This window comes from Pseudomyrmex gracilis, unplaced genomic scaffold (assembly GCF_002006095.1).
Source record: "Pseudomyrmex gracilis isolate BER0280 unplaced genomic scaffold, ASM200609v1 scaffold_56, whole genome shotgun sequence".
Taxonomy (NCBI): domain Eukaryota; kingdom Metazoa; phylum Arthropoda; class Insecta; order Hymenoptera; family Formicidae; genus Pseudomyrmex; species Pseudomyrmex gracilis.
The window spans coordinates 272,531-292,034 of record NW_018020640.1 but is presented as its reverse complement, the minus strand read 5'-3'; the positions used below and the strand labels follow the sequence as shown (position 1 = coordinate 292,034).

Genomic DNA, 19,504 nt, shown 5'->3' with positions numbered 1-19,504 from the left:
TTCTTGCCAGTACTGGCCCAATATCGGCCCTGTCTTCTTGCCAGTACTGGCCCAATATCGGCCCTGTCTTCTTGCCAGTACTGGCCCAATATCGGTCCTGTCTTCTTGCCAGTACTGGCCCAATATCGGTCCTGTCTTCTTGCCAGTACTGGCCCAATATCGGTCCTGTCTTCTTGCCAATACTGGCCCAATATGAATGCCGAACACTGGTGAACAAACGGGCCAATATTGGTCCTGTCTTCTTGCCAATACTGGCCCAATATGAATGCCGAACACTGGTGAACAAACGGGCCAATATTGGGCTGTTATAAAATACAAAAATGGGCCAATACTGGACCAATTGTCAATATCGAGTATCGGCTATAAAGGTTGGGCCATTGTTGGCCTAGTAGTATTACTGGAAGTCTGTCGGCAATTCCTACATGGGTATTGTCGGAATTGTGTATTTCAAACTTCCAAATATCCGACTGCGAACAAGAAGAAGACCTATGGGATTTTATCGCGCGCCCCGTAGTGTTCTTATATACCGGTGTCGTTATATCCGTATCGTATCGAAAAGTTGCCGAAGAGGCGAGACACGCGAGATTACGAGAGAGCGCGCGTCGTCGGTGTCCTGGCACCGATTCGATTGCATTCGTTCGCTTTTATTGCCGGCGCGGATACACACTGCATAAAACGCGCTCCCGCGTCGGCAAATGGCGAAGGGGATTTACGACTTCCTAGTCAGACCAGATAGAGAAAGTAGACACGGTGCGGCTGTTGCCGCGCGCGCCGGCCGCCGAGTTTCGCGCCGTCTTCCGTTTATAGTCAGGCGCGGCTTGCAAACGGGCGTGCGGCGTATCGCGCGTTTCCGCGGACATCGATCACATGCAAAACGGGCGGCGAACGCGGTATGTATGCGCTATTTTCGAACGGATAATACGTCCACGCATTGATCCAACGCGTTCGCGAGAATCGAATTATATTCGTAGTCTGTTATCGTCGAAGAAGCATTCTTGGTGCGAATCGCGAACAAAAGTATATTCTATTCGTGGAATTTCGCGTTCGCGCTCTATCGACGCCCAACAATTCAATCGGGACTGTAACGCGATTGAATTTGACGGATTCTTCGAAGTGGATATATGCACAAAGATACATATACATATATATATATATGTATGTGTTTTTTTACTCTACATACGGCGCAGAGCGAGGCTGCATTAATTAAGGCACTTTGATTCCGTCAATGTTGATTAGATCGTTCTTGCTCCCGTGCGCGTTTCTCGCGCGTTCCATTCAGTACCTTCGTTTTGTCAGTTGGAAGAGAGTTCGTCGGTGTGTTTCGAACTTGGAACGAATAGCAAGCGACATCGCGCAAGTTGATAAACGCGGATAATCACGCGGACGCGAGATCATCATTGGCGGAGAACGACGGATTCTCGTGCGCGAGATTGCGCAGTTACTACCGCCATACATAATGAATATTCGTCACGACACATATCGCGCTCTCCGCACAAGTCACCGAAGCGAAAATATAAATACGTTTGTGTAGATACGTTCGTGTGTAGTTGTAGCAGACATTTCGTGTGTTATTACTCTCGTAATTTGCCGGGAAATTCAGTCTCTCTCTCTCTCTGTCTCTCTCTTTCGTTTTGAAAGAAACAATTCAGTAAAATTTACACGAACGAGTACACGACACTTTCCACTTTCTCTGTTGTCAATTATCTTCGAAATGTTGTTGAAAATATTTCATAATGACAATAATGGCGCCGATGCAGCTCGCACCGTCAGCAGTTTGCAGAGAGATAAAGAGAGAGAGAGAGAGAGAGAGAGAGAGAGAAATAGAGAAAGAGAGAAAGAGAGATAATAATAGCGTTGTCTCTCGGTCGCGCGCTGTCATTCGCGGGAAGCGGCGGAATCGTGCCCCCTTATCACGGCCGTGCGAGCGCACAAACAATGGCGGCGGACAATGGCAGCGCTCGATCGACTACAATGGATTTTGTCGTATTCTCTAATCCGCGTCGGATTGCGCGCGTCGTCCGCCTTGACGATGCGAGTCTCTCTCTCTCTCTCTCTCTTTCTCCCCCCTCTTTCTCTATCGGATATTTTCGCTAATTAGCGAAAACTCGTCTTTCCGTCCTCTTCGACATGTTGAATGGTCGTCGCGTCGAGTGCGCCGGAAACTCAAATCCAGCGAATTTGTGCGAGCGCACTTTTTTTTAATTTAATTGCGAGAAAGAAGTTCAAGCTTTCTCCGGTAACGTTCATCAAATATCTTAGCTGCCCATGTAGGAATTGCCGACAGACTTCCAGTAATACTACTAGGCCAACAATGGCCCAACCTTTATAGCCGATACTCGATATTGACAATTGGTCCAGTATTGTCCCATTTTTGTATTTTATAACAGCCCAATATTGGCCCGTTTGTTCACCAGTGTTCGACATACATATTGGGCCAGTACTGGCAAGAAGACAGGGCCGATATTGGGCCAGTACTGGCAAGAAGACAGGGCCGATATCGGGCCAGTACTGGCAAGAAGACAGGGCCGATATCGGGCCAGTACTGGCAAGAAGACAGGGCCGATATTGGGCCAGTACTGGCAAGAAGACAGGGCCGATATTGGGCCAGTACTGGCAAGAAGACAGGGCCGATATTGGGCCAGTACTGGCAAGAAGACAGGACCGATATTGGGCCAGTATTGGCAAGAAGACAGGACCGATATTGGGCCAGTATTGGCAAGAAGACAGGACCAATATTGAAACTGTTGTCTTGCCAAGAGTCGTTTATGTACCGGCGAAACGACTGGCCCGATACTGGCACCACGGATGAGCCAATGTTCAAACTTTAATTTTATCGAAAATCATTCCTGCGATCAACATATTGGCGCCACAATGTTGGCGTCATATAAGTTACTGATCTTAGGCCTATCTGACCACTAAGAATATTTAGCCAGTGTTGGCTAAGATTGTCTTGTTAGTATAAAATTGCAACATTGTGCCAATACTTGAAATCCATATCTGACCAATCTCGGAAGTAAGTATCGTGCCGAGCTTAAGAGCCAGCGTTGGCTCGATCTAATCATTAAGCATATTCGCCCAGTACTGGCTACTACTGTCGTACCAATATCGAGCCTCGTTTGCCGATATTGATACAATACTGGGCCGTTCGTCAATTCCTACAAGGGTGTATTTCAAGTTAACACAGATAACGTGTTTTACATTTATTTATTTATTTATTTTTTAATATAATTTAGTAAATATTTCTTTTACGTTTCGCCTTTTGTGTAAAATACGTGAAGAGACGAGATATATATATATATATATGTATATATACGTTTGCACAACCGATTAATTAATCGAGAGGTTAACCCTTGCTTCTTGGAAATCACGAGAGAAACTTAAACGAGATTTCCGCGCGGCAGGGATGATCCCCTCGTTATTATACGGGGCGGTTCAGACGGTCAAATAATTTCCCCTATCGCAACATCGGGATTACACGACGTATCGAGAAATGTTCTGTGTGTTTGTCTTGCGATTGTTACAAATCTCGGAAACACTGCACGGTGATCGCACCGGAACTTCCGGATGTCTATCTACATCGTTGTAACGAGCGACCTCTTCTTGCGTCGCCGTGTGGGTATATAGATTGAAAAAAACCCAAGTGCGAAGAGAGCGAAGAACGCGAGAAAGGAAAAAGAAAGAGTGAGGGAGAAGATATTGAGAAAAGAAAGAAAGAGAGTAAAAGAGCACGGGGGAGTGAGAATCCATTAACGAGTGCCGTTTTCATACCTCCTCTATGCCACTCTCGCGCAGTCTACTATCTCCGCTCTTCAACCTCCGTTATCTACTCTTAGCCGGTTGTATACATATTTCTTTCTCTCTCTATTCTATCTCGTCTTCTTCGTCTTGCCTGAAAGAGCATCCACCAGCACAATAGATCGTTCATTACCGATACCGAAGCCCGAAAAGCGGCAGATAGTAATGTGAGAAAGGGGATGAGGATGGGCTGAGGTGCGAGTTTCCGTGTGCGCGTTCAACTTCGTGCGTAGCTGTGTGTCGCCTCGCAAACATGGTTATACCGCATGTACGTGCGAGAGGCACGAGTAGTATGCAAAGCAGATGCGATGATACTTTTTAAGAAAGATGGCCAGTGCCGTTGTGTGTGTGTGTGTGTGTCACGCTCTTTGAATCTTCGTATCATCCGAGAAGCGGATCACAATTACGACAAAATCGTGCGCGATAGCAATTAAAAAATTTTTAATCGCTCTCCGCGCGGATAAAATTATAGGTATATGTAATGCATATATTCACCACTTTGCTCGTCAGTTTTTTATTCGACACTCACACGTGCGCTCACACACATACGGTTATGTATTTTAAACGCGCAATCACACATGTGTTTGAATTCAGAGAAATTTGTTAATATCGAAATTTCTCGAAAGAGAGCGAATTGTGCGATTATGCAACAAACAAAGTTTCATCAAGCGCCGAGTAAAAATATCTGTGAAAAAAAAAACGCGACGTTAAAAACAAACAACGAATATTTTATTTCCTTTCGTTTCAGTAAACGTGTTAGGGCTGTGAAGAGAGTCTACAATTAACGGAACACACACAGCGGGCATTTATAGTTGCTGCTATCGATGGCGGCCGCGAGTTTTCCTCCGAATTTCTCGAACGTCGGTGTACTAGAGAATTGGTAAGTGTTTCTTATATAATTTCAACCAACGTTATGACAAAATCGATATTGTCTCTATTAATATATATATATCGGACAAACTGAAATCGTGTTTAATCATTGTCGCGTCCCACGGTTATCGAATATCACACTTTGCGTCTATCCATAAGGAAGTAAGTTTGTGAATATCGAATTTTTATTCTGATAACGCGCGATAAATGTAACATTTTTTTATCACATTCGGTATGATAATGACGAAGAAATGCGAAGTCGGACTTTCACGTAAACGAACATTTTGAAAAATAATTTTCGTTATTGAATTAACTTTTTTGTTGTTTAAATTCGCTTCGTTTAACGTAACATTTAATTGAAAAACTATCTTATTGCTTACTGTCGAACTGTCAAGATTTTCCATTTTTTTTGTTTTTTTTGTTTCTTTATAGAAAGCTATAAATCATTGCTTAGTTGACAATATTGTTAATAACGCGATTGTCAAAAATACGATAATTATTTCCAGTGCATGAAAAATTATCTCAGCTTTATAATTGTAGATTAGCTTATATGTTTACATTTGCATGTCGGTAATGCGTATATAATAAAACCTGTATTTTCTGTCTCTTAAGTTGTTTTTATACGATCATTGTATTATACACAGTGCACGATACACGCTGTAAGGACTTGCGCATCGATAATGAAGTCTTCGATATGTATATTATATTATTATCCCAGACAGCGCACAGAAGAACGTCGGAAAGATATCTAAAAGATGGCTAAAAACAATTTAGACGTTTTTGGAGACATCTCTTAAGATATCTCACGGATTTTTGTGCCGACTGGATATATTCTCAAATATTTCTGCCAGTTTTCAACGAAGTCACTTTGTTTTCTATTTTTAATTTAAATATTTTGAATATTTTCTTTCTCTTTCTCTCTCTCTCTCTATTTCTGTCTTTCTCACTTAGTGAAACGTGAGAAAATCACAAAGTGTCCGCGCCAAATGAGTCCTATTACACCGATAATTCATAATATCCGAGGAGCCGTTTCCGGAAAGTTGCCAAGAATGCTGATAGACGTCATCAATCATCGTTCATTGTAACTTGAATCTTTGTCATTAAATACATCTCTGATTAAGCTTGGGAATTGAAATTTTTTGCCTTTCGCAAAGCGTAGAGAGAGAGAAGCCCATTATATCTACTTGTTTTAATCATGACATAAAATTCCGCTTGCTTTCTTCGCGCGCAACCTTGACTTAATTCCTCTTGTTAAAGTTTCCTCGTTAATTTCCCTTTAATCCTCGTTAAGGGGGGGGGCAAGCATTTTGTGCACACGTTGCGTTGCGAACTCGTTCACAAGCACATCCGAGAAGTCCGGGTGATGATATTTGAACGTCGTCCGGGGGCACAATAAAGTGGCCTAGACAATGGCGGGCATTGTTGTATACGCGCGTTTCGGGATATCTCACACGGAAGGTCAGAGACGCCGGCATTATCGTCCGTCTCGGACAAAACGGGGGGGAGGGGGATAGTAGCTCGCCAGCAACGAGATACACGGGGGATGGAAAGTAGGTTTCTTCTATTTTCCGGTTTTGATTAAAGTTCCTTTAGAGAAGCGAACACTCGGCGAATCTCTTCGCTCAACGTACCCCACGGACTTGAAATGAGAACTCGTGCGCCACGCACGCCTTTTGCAAAATCCCTTTCTTTTCCCGACCTTTCCGTCACGTTTCTCCCTTCTCCGCGCGTTTCTCCCCATGCGAAAGGGAAGTATACTCGCGATTAGGTCTTTCTTTCAGCCCGCGCTCTTTGTTCCCGACCTGCGAACCCTGCTCGCGTCGAAGATCGCGCGCGCGCGCGCGCGAACAAGGAGAATAGTAATCAGTACACAAGACCTTTATAGCGCGCGTACAGAAATTTTCTCAAAATAGCTAGCGTAATCTACAATTCTAGATTACTGCGCGACTTCTGATTATTTATAGACATACGTGTGTGTGTGTGTATGAAAAATATCATGACCTTAATAACCGGCTTCGCGGGTGTGCGATTGAAAATCTCGAAATAGTTGAGAGGCCGCGCGAGTTTGCGTAAATTTGTAATATTCGAGAATTCACGTAGATAGATATGCGCCTGCGATATTTATATAATGCGGGAGGATGTGACAAGCCACATTGTGTGCCGCTTATCATTCTGCGATTAAATGCCACATTGATCGCTCGAATGTCGATTAGCGGCATTAGCGCGGAAAAGGATTATATCGGGGAAATAAGTACCGTTTGTGTGTTCGGTGATATTAATATATATCGCATTTCTATCTTTCGCATTAAAAGAATTCAATAATGAATCGAATATGCGCGCAACCAAAAAATTCCGTACAATTATTACATAATCAAAGCCGGACGTTGTTAATGAAAGACACGAAATGAAAAACGAAGGCAAGGAAGTGGGGAAATATATTTTAATTATCCGTATTTTTTTTTTTTTTTTTTTTATAGATGATGAATGTCTAAAAAAATACATGTGTATTACACGCGCAAGATACACTTTGAGACCCACTTCGTGTCCCCGATATTATTGCGTCATATTTTACAAACGTGTCTCTCACCCACGATGTATTTCGAGTCGTTGACGTTATCTCGTTTAAATATCCCTCGGACTTCAGGCATCGGTCTATTTGCGGACGTGTTTTTGCAGCGAACGCGTTTATTCACGCGTCTGTACATTTGCCATTTCGGCCGCTTCCTCGTTACGAACGTAACAGGATGTTAAATGACAAATAACGTTCTGGGTGCTTCATTTTCATTGTGCGCGAGAGCAAGAGAGAAGAGATCGGAGTAAAGGAGGATAGAGAGAAAGTGGCGTTTGCTAGATAGTGCTCGTATTTTCGGACAGTTCATTGAGGAAGATGACTGCGCACGCTTGACAGCTGTGTGCGCGTTGACGGTTCCTTTCTGGTTTGCGTCGTCGACTTACAATTAGACAGAAGTGCGAATGCGCGCGTCAGGTGTCGAGGTCGCCCACGCGACGTATATTGGTCGACGAGATAGAGTGGGTGGCGTCTACAATTAGCCCGACGTTAGCGGGCGCGTGTACGTCATAAATTGATATTACGCCAGCGGCATCTCGTGTAGGTGATCAAAGAATTCGGAGGATTTTTACTGACCGACGCGCGCGCAGAATTAATTCACGCCTCGACAGCGGTGCCGACGGAGATGGAGATTGAAATATCTGCTGTGTGTGTGTGGCCGAGTTTTCCAGAAACGATTCGCACATTGGCTCGCAGAGGGAGGCAAACAGGGAAATTTCGAAGAGGAGCAGCGTGTGTATCGCGATATCTCGGACGCCGGCATCGCGCTCCGACCGCTTCCAACTCTAGCGAAGAACTTTCTAAAAACGAGTTTAAATATTTGATGAATTTGTGAAATATTGTGTATTATTTTCTCTCTCTCTCTCTCTCTCTCTCTCTCTCTCTCTCGCTCGCTAGACACGTTTTTATATGTTATAAATTCATTACGAATGTCGTATATATCGATGGAATGCAACAAATATTCGTTTCTATTTTTTTGCATCATCCGAGATGCTACTGCTGCTGCATAATATTTCTTCGTTTCGTATTTTTGCTTTTATCTAATGAGAGTTGACAATTCCAGCTCGAGAGTAACTTCTAAACGAGTTTTAATATTTTATGCACTCTCGTGGAAAATTGTGCTGCTATCGTGGAAATATTCGCTTTTTTTTGATGATTTCACTTTAATTTTAATTTTATATTGTATTAACCGGACATAATAAATGTTTTGTTTCGTTTTTTTTTCTTTATATGATTATTTTCTATTCTTTACATATTCCTGTGTTTTTTTTTTTTAATTCAGTTTTATCTAACAATTGACGTAAGCTCGTAGATTACATGTATATATATATATATTTGTGTAACGCAGTCGTCCTGGATATTTATTTTTCATCGTACAAAATTTATATCACGAAAATATTCGAATTTTAAATTTTCGAAGCAGACTTCCCGTAAAGCGTTTTACATGAGGAAGAATCTGAAAGATTTTAATATCGGATAAAACGCGCGTCCCATTTTTCGATCAATTTCCATTCAATCGGTACATAAGATCTTCGTCAGAAATTCTATTAGTCCGACGAGATTAACTCGCAATGCATGGCTATGATTTGCACATCGCGGTACCATTATCTTCAATTTTACACCAGCCGATGCACTCGTTCCGTAATCCCTCAAAAGCATAAAAGCAAATCCCGGAACAAGAAATCCCGGTGCCCAAATGGGTTACTCCCTCTCCTCTCTCTCTCTCTCTCTCCCTCTCTCTCTGCCCAACTCTCCGAAGAAATTTGTTTCATTACCGTAAAAATAAAGTCGCTATGTAAGCGCGCTGTATATTCGGAGAGATGACAAGAATTACAACGAAAACAAATCCGTTGTAAGAACAAACGTGACTTAGTCATGATACTTCTAACAGTTGAACAACGAAAAAAACGGATATGAATATGCATATTTTCCTACCAGAAAAAAGCGTGTGAAAATAATCAGAATTGATTATCTCGATATTGATTGTTGCGCACTTTTATCTCGATGTTTTTAGGATTGATTGATAGGACGTGACTAAGGTCACATGTCTATTATATGGTTTGTAAGACGGTATATACTAGCTGTCATCGCGATGACGAGTTGTGTTCACTGACACTACACGTTAAAATAAAAACAATAATAACGTGCGCGTAATGCGCGCCCGTGTTGTGCTGTTAATATAAATATAAATATGGTAATATAAATATGCGATTTTGTAATATTTGTGAAATAATATTACCGAGAGACACTGTGCGCGCGCGTGGTGTGCGGCGTGTGTACGATTTTGATTCGACAAATTGCGTGGAAATGACTTTTACGGCGTAATCTGTGCGCGAGGGACAATTCTTGAGACCATCTTGGCGGTCCGGAAGGAGGGTGTATCGCCTCTTGTGTCGCACATTCTCAACGTCACCACCGGCGGGGAAACCACAGCGATGGCCCTACATACCACATAGCAGGGTCGTATAAACGAGTTTTCGGTGGAAGTGGCTCGACCCATGAGAGTTTCCGGTGTCGCAGAATTGCCTTGGCCAATGTAGCGCCTTTGCCATGGTACACCGCACGGCCGCAATCTGTTGTGCATTATCCTCGCGTTTAAAATCGTTACCGATAAACGTCGTTCCGCGCGTTTTATATTTCTAATCCTCGTCTTATTATCTCAACGTAATTTACGTAAGTTACGCGGTAACTTGCAGTAATAATAGTAATACGCGTTTGAAAAACTGTTGACACAGTTGAAGTTTGAAAATAGATTCGGTCAATTGGAGCAGAAAATAACTGGAAATCACACTTGCAAAATTCGGACCATCGTTTCTCATGTGCTCATTATAATCAATTAATTAATAACTCAGTAAATATTGCAAATTTTGCAAAGTGATAAACTTCTGTTTAGATAGAGACTCAATTTATCTTCACACTTCGGCTGTGTCAAAATTTTTTAGACACTCAGTATATAGGAGAGTTCGTGTAGCTCTCTTTGATTCGATGTTGAGTACAAAATCAGATCTTTTTGAGTAGGATTATCTTTTTTGTATTTTATTTTAACTTCTCTCTGAGCAACTTTTCTCTGAGTACGTTTCTTAATTTTCAAAACTTGTCTCTCAATAGAAAACTTTTGTGCTAACAGAATTACGTGGAAAAATCTTTGAAACGCGAAAAAGTTGTATAATAATACCCAATGATTTTCGAAAAAACGATAAAGAATTACTTAAATTATCGCGCCGCGTATATGTTACAACAATATATATATATATATATAATTTTTCTTTTCGGATCCCTCACGTCGATACAATATCGGGCTTGACACAAGCAGAACGCAAGTTCGTGTTTACCACCAGCTCTTTTGGTAACGATTTTATGCGGTGATATCGCTACCAGGATATCAAAAACTGATGCAACCGCGATATGTAATTCTAGACGCGAATAATACAGACGTGACATTTTCTGCTCGAAACTTCTTGATGTTCAGTAAATATTACATGTATATGTAATGTATATACACATATAACGAAAATAACAAATTATCACGCACCTACTTACGCCTCTTATCTATCGATTTTTAATATCTTTTAACAAGATTGAGTCAAATTGTCACAGTGCGCAACATCTTCTACGGATCGTCTGTAAATCTCTTATCTCTCTCTCCTTTTTTCTATTATATACGTATTTATTTCATATACAAACATACATAATAATTTTACACTTTAGAAAGCGTTCCAGAATAAACCGGTCAAGATAACATGTTCATCGATCAGTTCAGTTTAACGTTTAATCTTTTTCAACCTAGTTTGTTGATTACATTTCTTGATTTAATTTCTAAATGTTTTTGAAATGTTTTTTTTGGAACTCTTTTTGATACTATTCACGCACGGTTTCAAGCAACAATTCGTATCGCTATGACAGTGCACACGATCTGTACTGCAATCGCTTAAAATGTGTTCCATTAAAACGTAAATTGCTTATTTGTTCGCGGCGCCATAGGTATTTGTTTCTTTCATTGTTTTGCACATCGTGGAAAGTGGAATGTTACGGATAGTTGTTCTCTAAGGGGAAACTCGTCGCGACGTGTACCAGCTGGCACGCCAGGCACAAGGCATGTTGTACTACTTGCGAGGCAAGCGTTGTGTGTGGCCATTTGCTTCTTTTTTCTTTTCTACTCGCTATTGAAAATCCATCGTTGCGTGTTTTTATTTTCGTTGTTAAGGGTTTGAAAGTCAGGCGATATAATAAAAATATATATGCGCGCACGTCAAGTTGTTGGTTGGAAATTTATAAAAAATGTCGATAACACTTGTCCAACACAAAAATAAAATGTTTTAATATAAAGTATTCACGTGCGCATCATTCTTCACACTGTCGCTAAAACGATTTACATAAATTTCGGTTTACATAAATTAATTACAACGCGACTTCGCGTGTGCGTCGAACTCACGCCAAGTAATTTGGCCTAGTTCTATCGCGAGGTGTCACAGATCATTATCACATCCGGCTCCGGAGTAGTTGTCGTTCGAGATGGTTTGTGTAAATAAAATCTAACGAGTCAAAATACAAATTTGATACACCGAAAAAATAACGCGAGAGAGAGAGATCGTTGTCTAAAAAACTTGTTTACAACTTTTGCCACGCCAGGTAAACGTACATAAATGTATTATTGTTTTTCTATTTCAAAAAAAAAAAAAAAAAACTCAAACCGCTCATGAGTTTCCGTCGAGTTTGCCTCTCGCAAGTGCTTTGGTTAAAAGTATGACAACACACAACGCGGACAATAAAAATTTTAAAAATAATTGCTCCGCGAGATATGCGCCCGCCATTTCGCATTATTGCCGCGAGAGGCAGAAGCGCATCTTCTACGTGTATATTTTTTCTTCAATACATTGTCGCACTTAACCGCCTCTCTTCCTTCTTTTTTTTTTTTCACTCTTTAGTAAAAGCTCTTTTACCATGACCAGTTTATGCCCTCGTTTGTCTCTTCTTGCTCTTCCTCGGTTATCTCGCTATCGATCACATTTTACAAGCTTCTCAAGACTATTATTTCGCGATCCATATTTTTTTTTCTCGCATAATTTATCACTTTAGCGCAGTTTTCTATTTTGTTAAGTTGCAGTTGGAAACATTTGTCAAATCCGTCAAACCGTCACATTATATTTTTTCTTAACCGGATATTAAATTTCGGACAAATCGTCCGAATTGCGCGCGTCTCAAAACATATTCTCGCGTATTTAAAACTAATAGCACATTTTCGTGATTTAAGTCAAACGAGAGAGAGATAGAAAAAAAAAACTGAACCGAAGCGCGTATCGATATTCCATACACATTTGTCACGACGCGCGTGTGCAAACCGTAATCGTTACTTCGCGATACTTACAAGATTCTTATTCGGTTTCTTTACTATGATACTCCGAACATACCTACCGTCACATATCGGAGCTTCGTATTTCTCGCCCTTCGGTATCTCGAGCGTCTCTCTCGCGAGTTGTGTGTTCTCGAAGGTGGAAAACGTAGGTAGGTAGGTAGGTAGACGGAAGATGAAAGAGAGCGCCCGTCGTTTACGGGCGGTAAGTCGGTCAATTTATGGCACTCAGAAATTTATAGGTTCAATTTCCGCGATATTTAAACGACTCGACGACTAAATCCTCGCCGCTACCACCATACCCTTCCCCATTTTCCCCGACCACTCCAATCCACTCGCTCGCTCGTTCTTGCACAAACGCGTACAATAATTTTAGTCAATTTTTATTCTTCCGACATGGTGTATAAAATCACTTGCCTCTCATTGTTCTGTCGATAATCGTCCGTTCTAATTGGTACGCAAGCTGTTTTTGTGCATGTTGTAAACGAAATTAATTATCAAATAATCAATTTTTGCTCCGTTATTAAACGAAACGATACGATTATTCATGAACAGCGAATGTTGCAACGCACGTGGACGCGCAATTTTAACTCTCGCAAAATTTCATAAAACCAAAGTGAAATTTTATTTCCATCGGCCGAGAAGCGGCCGACCGGAGTGTCACCGGAAAATACTAAACGTTTTCGTGTACTACGAGTTAATTTAGCCTCAATTCATGGTGCGGCACGAGCTTCGTGTATATCTTTGGCAATTGTCGCCTTTCGTCGCACGCGCGCCGGTCGCGTCGCTAGATATTTATCAAAACATTGTAGACTCGTAATGCGCGCGTCCCAGAAACGACCTCGATGGAGTTTTCGCCGGGCGAGAGACTACAATACAGCGCACACAATCCTTGCCAAATATATATATATATATATACCGCTCACGCGCGCGCGCGCCGAGAGCGACGAATATATGCACGCGAGAGCTGGAATATTAATTCACAAGCCTGAGAGAGCGAGCGTCTGATATATTCTGCGTATATACACGCGCGACATTAAAACGGTGATTAAGGTGAGTAAATAACTGTAAATATTTTGACTAATACGAGAGTCAGAGGAAAATATGTCGCGCGAGGATTTTCGAAGTCATTTTCTTCTCTCTTGAAACATTTTTCGACTTACTCCTACTTTACGCAAACGGTAACGCGAATCCTATTCAATACACACACACACACACACATTCCCTCTCTCTCTCTCTCTCTCTCTTTTTCTCTTCTCATTCGAGCAAAATCAATTTAAATATAGTTCGTTAGCTCGACGAGCTGTTATCTCTCGGTAGAAAGAAATGCGGTTATGTAGTGTGACGAGAGAGAGAAAGAGAGAGAAAAACATAGAAGGGAAGCACTGCTCGCTTCTGTCGGTCGCACTATGCAAATTGAATTTACGTAATAAAATTGCGCGATTCCGTCGTCCCGGTCGGAGCTCAGAACTCGGAATTCGCAACAAGAGGAGAGAGAAAGAGAGAGAGAGAGAGAGAGAGAGAGAGAGAGAGAGAGAGAGAGAAAGAAAGTTCTTTACGGAAGCAGAAGCACAGCAGACACCCCAGCGTTACAACGTCGTCGTGGGGGCGGGTGGACCTCGTTTCCCCGTTCGGGCACGAACGGCGTGGAAGCGCTACGAGTGCGCGCGCGGAGGTAAACCCCAGGTGTCTGCTTCATCTCGAGTGGAGTCGTGTTACACGGGGCGGCTGCGAGGGGCTGCCGCGGAGAAGAGCAGTAGCGTTTCCTGCTCTTTGTCTATGGCGATTCGCGCGGAAATCGTTTGCTCTCTCGCAAGCGGTGCTCGCGAGTCCCCGTTAGTTGATACGGGAGGAAACCTAGTCGTTGTAAAGTGAATTTCACTTCTTGTCTAACAAAATCTTCCTCAAGGACGCGAATGACACGGATATGAAATTACGAGAAGTCGAGCGCTTTGATCCTCGCGGCTGAATACGCACATTCGAAGATTCGCGTGGAACAAACGTTCGAAATGTATTTGATTTTCTGTTTTTTCTTTTTTTTTTTTTTGCTGTTTTATATATATGAACATTTTTTTTTTTTTTTCAATATATTATGTTATTTCACACAAAAAACGGGATTATTCACGTCAGACTTGCCTTGGAGTTGCAGTTTTCTTACCACATATTGGGGAAACGAATGTTTATGACGGTTGTTGTAACACAGCGTCGACAAAATGTTGCTTCGTAACAAGAAAATTACATCCACAGCAGAAAGAAACAAGTCTCGTCATTGCGCGTAATTATGTAAACGCGTCTCGCCAAATGGCGCCAAGACACTTTCTATTTACAGCCGAAAAATAATCATAGAACCTATATTCACACTTACTGGTTGCGCTAATGCAAAACGGAAAATTTACAACTCGGAATCTTAATCACTGTTATATTTCAACGGAAACTACCGTGACGAGAGGAAAAAGTGTGTCTCCGATCGTTCCGCTGGCGCCGATTCCGCGCGTACCCAATTCGGTGGCTCATTTACTTCCGGTGTCATCCGATGTGCGCAAAACCGCATGCTTCTCTAATATCCGACCGGTGATTTGGAAACAGTCCAACGAGCGCTGACCTGCTGCGCCCTCCCTTCCCTCCGTGTGTCGAGCAAACGTTTCGTAGCGCATTCGTGGCGATTCCATGAGACTCTTTCGAGAAGAGAAAGACTACGCGAAAGCGAGAAGACGCGAGACCGGTTACGTGGGAGTGTGTGTGTGTGTGTTTGCGTGTGCGGACGCGGAAAAACAGGCACTCGACAGATACAACACGTCGTATGTGCCGCAACGAGACAAGGGCCTTCATGCTAAGCGCATGAAGCCATTGTTGTTATCGTGCACACTTTCCGCATTTCGTACACGTTCATACCGCATGCCATCATCTCCCACCCGGTTTACGTCTTTTCGCTCTCAATTATGCAAAATCGTCCCGGCGAACGAAGTTACGTTTTCGGTAAAGCGGCGCCGAGGATTACGGCGCTCTCCGACTGTTCTTATCTCCCGAAACGTGACGAGAGAGTGCAACGAGTGTTTCTTGAGATTATTTGCTCTCTCTCGGTCCGACAAAGCTGATTTAGTCGTTATTTAATGAGAGAATCGATTGGAGAATCCGCGTTGAGGAGTGGGATTAAAGATCGACTGAGTTTGTGTGCTCTTGTAGAACGTGTTGTAAAATTCAAGGTTTCTGACTGTGCAAACTATAAATTAATAGACGAAGTGATCTTCACGTTTAAAATGTGCGAAGGAAGAGAGGAGCGCAAACGAGAAACTAATTAAGTGAATTCTCGACTACAATGAAACGTGTAATTAAATATTTTACTTTAGAAAAAAAAAGAAAAAAAAACTATAAAGACTTTATGGTTGTTTGTGCTTCTTGCGTAATACATCTAATAGTAGTTGTGCAACCGATAAGCGTGCGTACAACAACCTTTCGCTTTGTGGTTTTCAAGTCGGCGGTTTCTTCATCGCGGGGGCCCACGTCCCTTTGTGTCTCACGCGCATGTCCCCAGATTTGCAACAATACCGAGGCGGCGGCAATCTTCTCGAGCAATTTCTCGTGACGATTGTCAACTGCACAAACGTTGCCTTTCTAAACGATACGTTCTGTGCGGCAATTATCAATACATCTTATATATTTCCGCACAATAATACGATCGCTCAGTTGTTGTCGCTACTGTCATTTACACACAGAGAGTTGCGCTATTGTTAGCTACAGAATAAAGCAGAGAATTTTGAATAAGTAAAAACAAATAGTTTTTTACGATAATTCTGATACTATTCCACATATATATATATGTACATATGACCTGCTCGTCCTAATTAAACATTCAATATTGTAAAATTGATTATGCTCTATAGGAGCGGCATTGGAGATTTTATCAACCATCAATTTTCTACCGTGTAATCGAGCAGAGAAAGGGAGAAGAGGGCAGGTGTGGTCGTTTCAGTTAATTGAACCCTGTTATTAATTAGCAAATATTATAAAATATATATATATATATATGTACGGTTTTACGCGGGAACATTTGCTATATTTCACATTTTTACAAAAAAAAGTTATATTTTAGGCGAATATGATGCGATACTAAATTATGTAAAGAACAATTAAACAGCAAAACTGTGTTAAGTATATTTTCTATAGTAATATATATATATGTATAAAATGTGCGGTAAGGTTGTCAAGAGTGTTGACAATGGAATTTCTAGCGAGGGAATTTCGCAAAACGTAAACTTTGCAAATGTTTTGGCTTATTGTTTGTTCTCTTCGATACCTGTTATTTTCTCAATCAAGTTCCGAATATATTTTCCGAACAATACCGTCGAGTTCGTGACAATTTGACGGACTGAGCACCACTGGGGCGAACTTCTTGGGCGCGTACGGCACGCTATGTGCGCCAGTCTTTTACCGGAGCGAAGGGCAGAGCAGCGAAACTGCAAACCGACGGTATATCGGCACACATTCTATTCTGTCTGCACGATGCGCATGCATACACACGCACACGCAAACAGATATATACACAACGCGCACATAACATATACATACAAAACCAATTGGCAATGTAGTACGTGCAGTTGCCGCGCTCGCGTAAGGGCGCGCTGTGTGTATACCCTCTCGCGCGTCCAACCTAACCTACCCCTCTATCACCATCCCCACCCCCGTGCGCTATCCCTTGAGCCGGCGTGTCCGCGTTTCCCCTCTGCTCCCCTCAGTTCGTGCCCCACCATCGTCGAGTGTAGACTGTCGGGAGCGCCGTATATACCAGCTGCTAACCGCCGCATTTTCGAAGTGCGCGAGCCCGTCGCGGAGAGACGCGAGACCGCGCATCGGGAGAGAAACGCTGTTGTTTCGTTCCTCTGCCATTCTCTTCAGCCGGTCGCACGGGCGGCCGCTAACCTAAAACTCCGCGCGACTCTCGGCGAAAACGGACGCCGCCGGCGTGCGCCGATTCCGTGTTGGTGCGTTTAGCAGCGAGTAACGCAAACGCCCTTCTTTGTGCGTGCGTCGTCACGCGCACGGCACGTAGCAGTCGCCGCGTCCTTTGTGGTTCTTTGTTTCGCGCGTCTCTCTCGCCGATACTACGCGGATCGGTGAGAAACCGGCTTGTTGATTTTTCGCACGTTTTCTCGTTGTCGTCGCCGCCACCACCGCCACCGCCGTCGCTTCACACACGCATCATCACGGACGTCTACCCTGTTTCATTGTGCCGCGACCTTGAACTTGTGTGTCCGTACCTATTCTCCGGCCGATCGCCCTCTCGCGAGACGACGACTGCGAGGGTGGGAGAACGAGGGAGAAAAGGAGAGACGCGGAAACGTCAGAATCATCTTAGAAAAGTGAACGAAGATGTTTCCTTACACTACCTTCTCGGCAGTAGGGTAAGCCTCCTTCTTCTCTCTTTAATCCGCGTACCGTTCGGACATCCTGGACACTTGCAAGGTAAAAGAGTTGACGATTGGCGGTGCGGCGCGAATTATTCCGCCTACGATGTTCTTTCACATTTGTGTTTTTGCGTGTGCCGTGCCGTTTTCCCGATATCTCCGAGGCACGATGCCGAACAGTGACAGTCGCGCGTCGACGACGATACGTATTTCTTTTCGCGAAAAACAAAAAAAACAAAAACAAAAAAACGACCGGCAACAACGTGCCCAGGTAGCCCGGACGTGGTTTCTTCTTCGAGTGATCACACTCGCGAATCTCCGTCAATCGAGCGGCTCCGAAAAGTGCTGATAGTGTCGCATTTTTTTTTTTATAAGTTGCGTTGCTTTCCGCGAGAATTATATTTTTCGGAAACGAGGTTGTCGACAAATTTCTTTTTCTCTTATTTTTTTTTTTTTTACATCGTCTGCAAAAACACACGCGTGCCGGGAGCGAGTTTCTGTTTTGTTCGGAAACAATGGCCACTCCCCGCCGGCTGTCTCGAGAACGACGACCGGCGGTGTGAGTCAGATGACAGGTAAATGTTCAGCTTGATAAATAATTTTTCGAGACGGACGCGTGTCTTGCGAGTTCACGAAAAAAAAAGCGCGTTTTGTAGCGCGAAAGTTGTTAGAGGTATCCGCGAAACACAAGAGAGAAAGAAAGAGAGAGAGAGAGAGACAGACAGACAGACAGACAGACAGACCTGCGCTTTCCTCGAAAGTCTCGACCTTCCTTCGGTTTGTTTTTCTTACGCTGTCACACTCACAGATCGGAGCTGCTGCGATCGTCGCTTTGTGTGTATCCGTTGAACCCTGTATTTCGCGCTAGCCGTATTTTCTTGGAGAGGTATGTGTCAGACGTGTCGTAAATACGTTTTGTTATTGAACACACGGCGCTTTCTCTCCGCGCGAACTTTCCTGTTACTATTTGATGTCACGTCATATTTAAAGCGCGATAACTATTTCGGGATATAACGTTTTCGATCTGTAAAGTGTTTCGAACACACAGCGCTTTATATAGTTTACTCTTTACTCTAGTTTATAATTAAAAACAATTATGTTTTCTCTATTAAAAAAATAACCATCTGATATAACAGAAGTGTATTTATGACAGCTACTAGTGTGTGCGCGAAAACCCCAAACTCGATCCATGCTTGCTCTGTCGCTTGTTTTTTTTTTTTTTTTTTTTTTTTCTATTTCGCCGATACATTTGGTTTTTGTTTTTTGCTTTTTTCGATGTTTATCTTATTGCGAGAAAAAAGTACACGTGGCCTAGCGGCTCATTTTCCTCGACAATGCTTTATCGGCAAGCCGCCTCTTGTGGGCGACTTGTAATTGAATCAATTCACGAACGACGTGAATCAAGTCGTCATGTTGATCTCTATGTAAAAAAACAAAGAGAGAGAGAGAAAAGAGAGTTGGGCAGCGATGATTACGCTCTTTCTTCCTTTCTCTCTCTCTTTTCGTTTCTTTTCGCTA

General features: G+C 42.7%; 1 protein-coding gene across 1 annotated transcript in view; it reads left to right on the top strand.

Moving 5' to 3' along the window:
• The window catches only part of LOC109853922 (RNA-binding protein Musashi homolog Rbp6-like), a 68,469-nt gene that overhangs the window by 9,089 nt on the left and 39,876 nt on the right, over window positions 1-19,504 (top strand). The window contains exon 3 of the mRNA XM_020426492.1: window positions 4,544-4,675. Coding sequence (XP_020282081.1) covers window positions 4,620-4,675 — 56 coding nt within the window. The 5' untranslated portion in view covers window positions 4,544-4,619. The remainder of the gene's footprint in view (window positions 1-4,543; window positions 4,676-19,504) is intronic.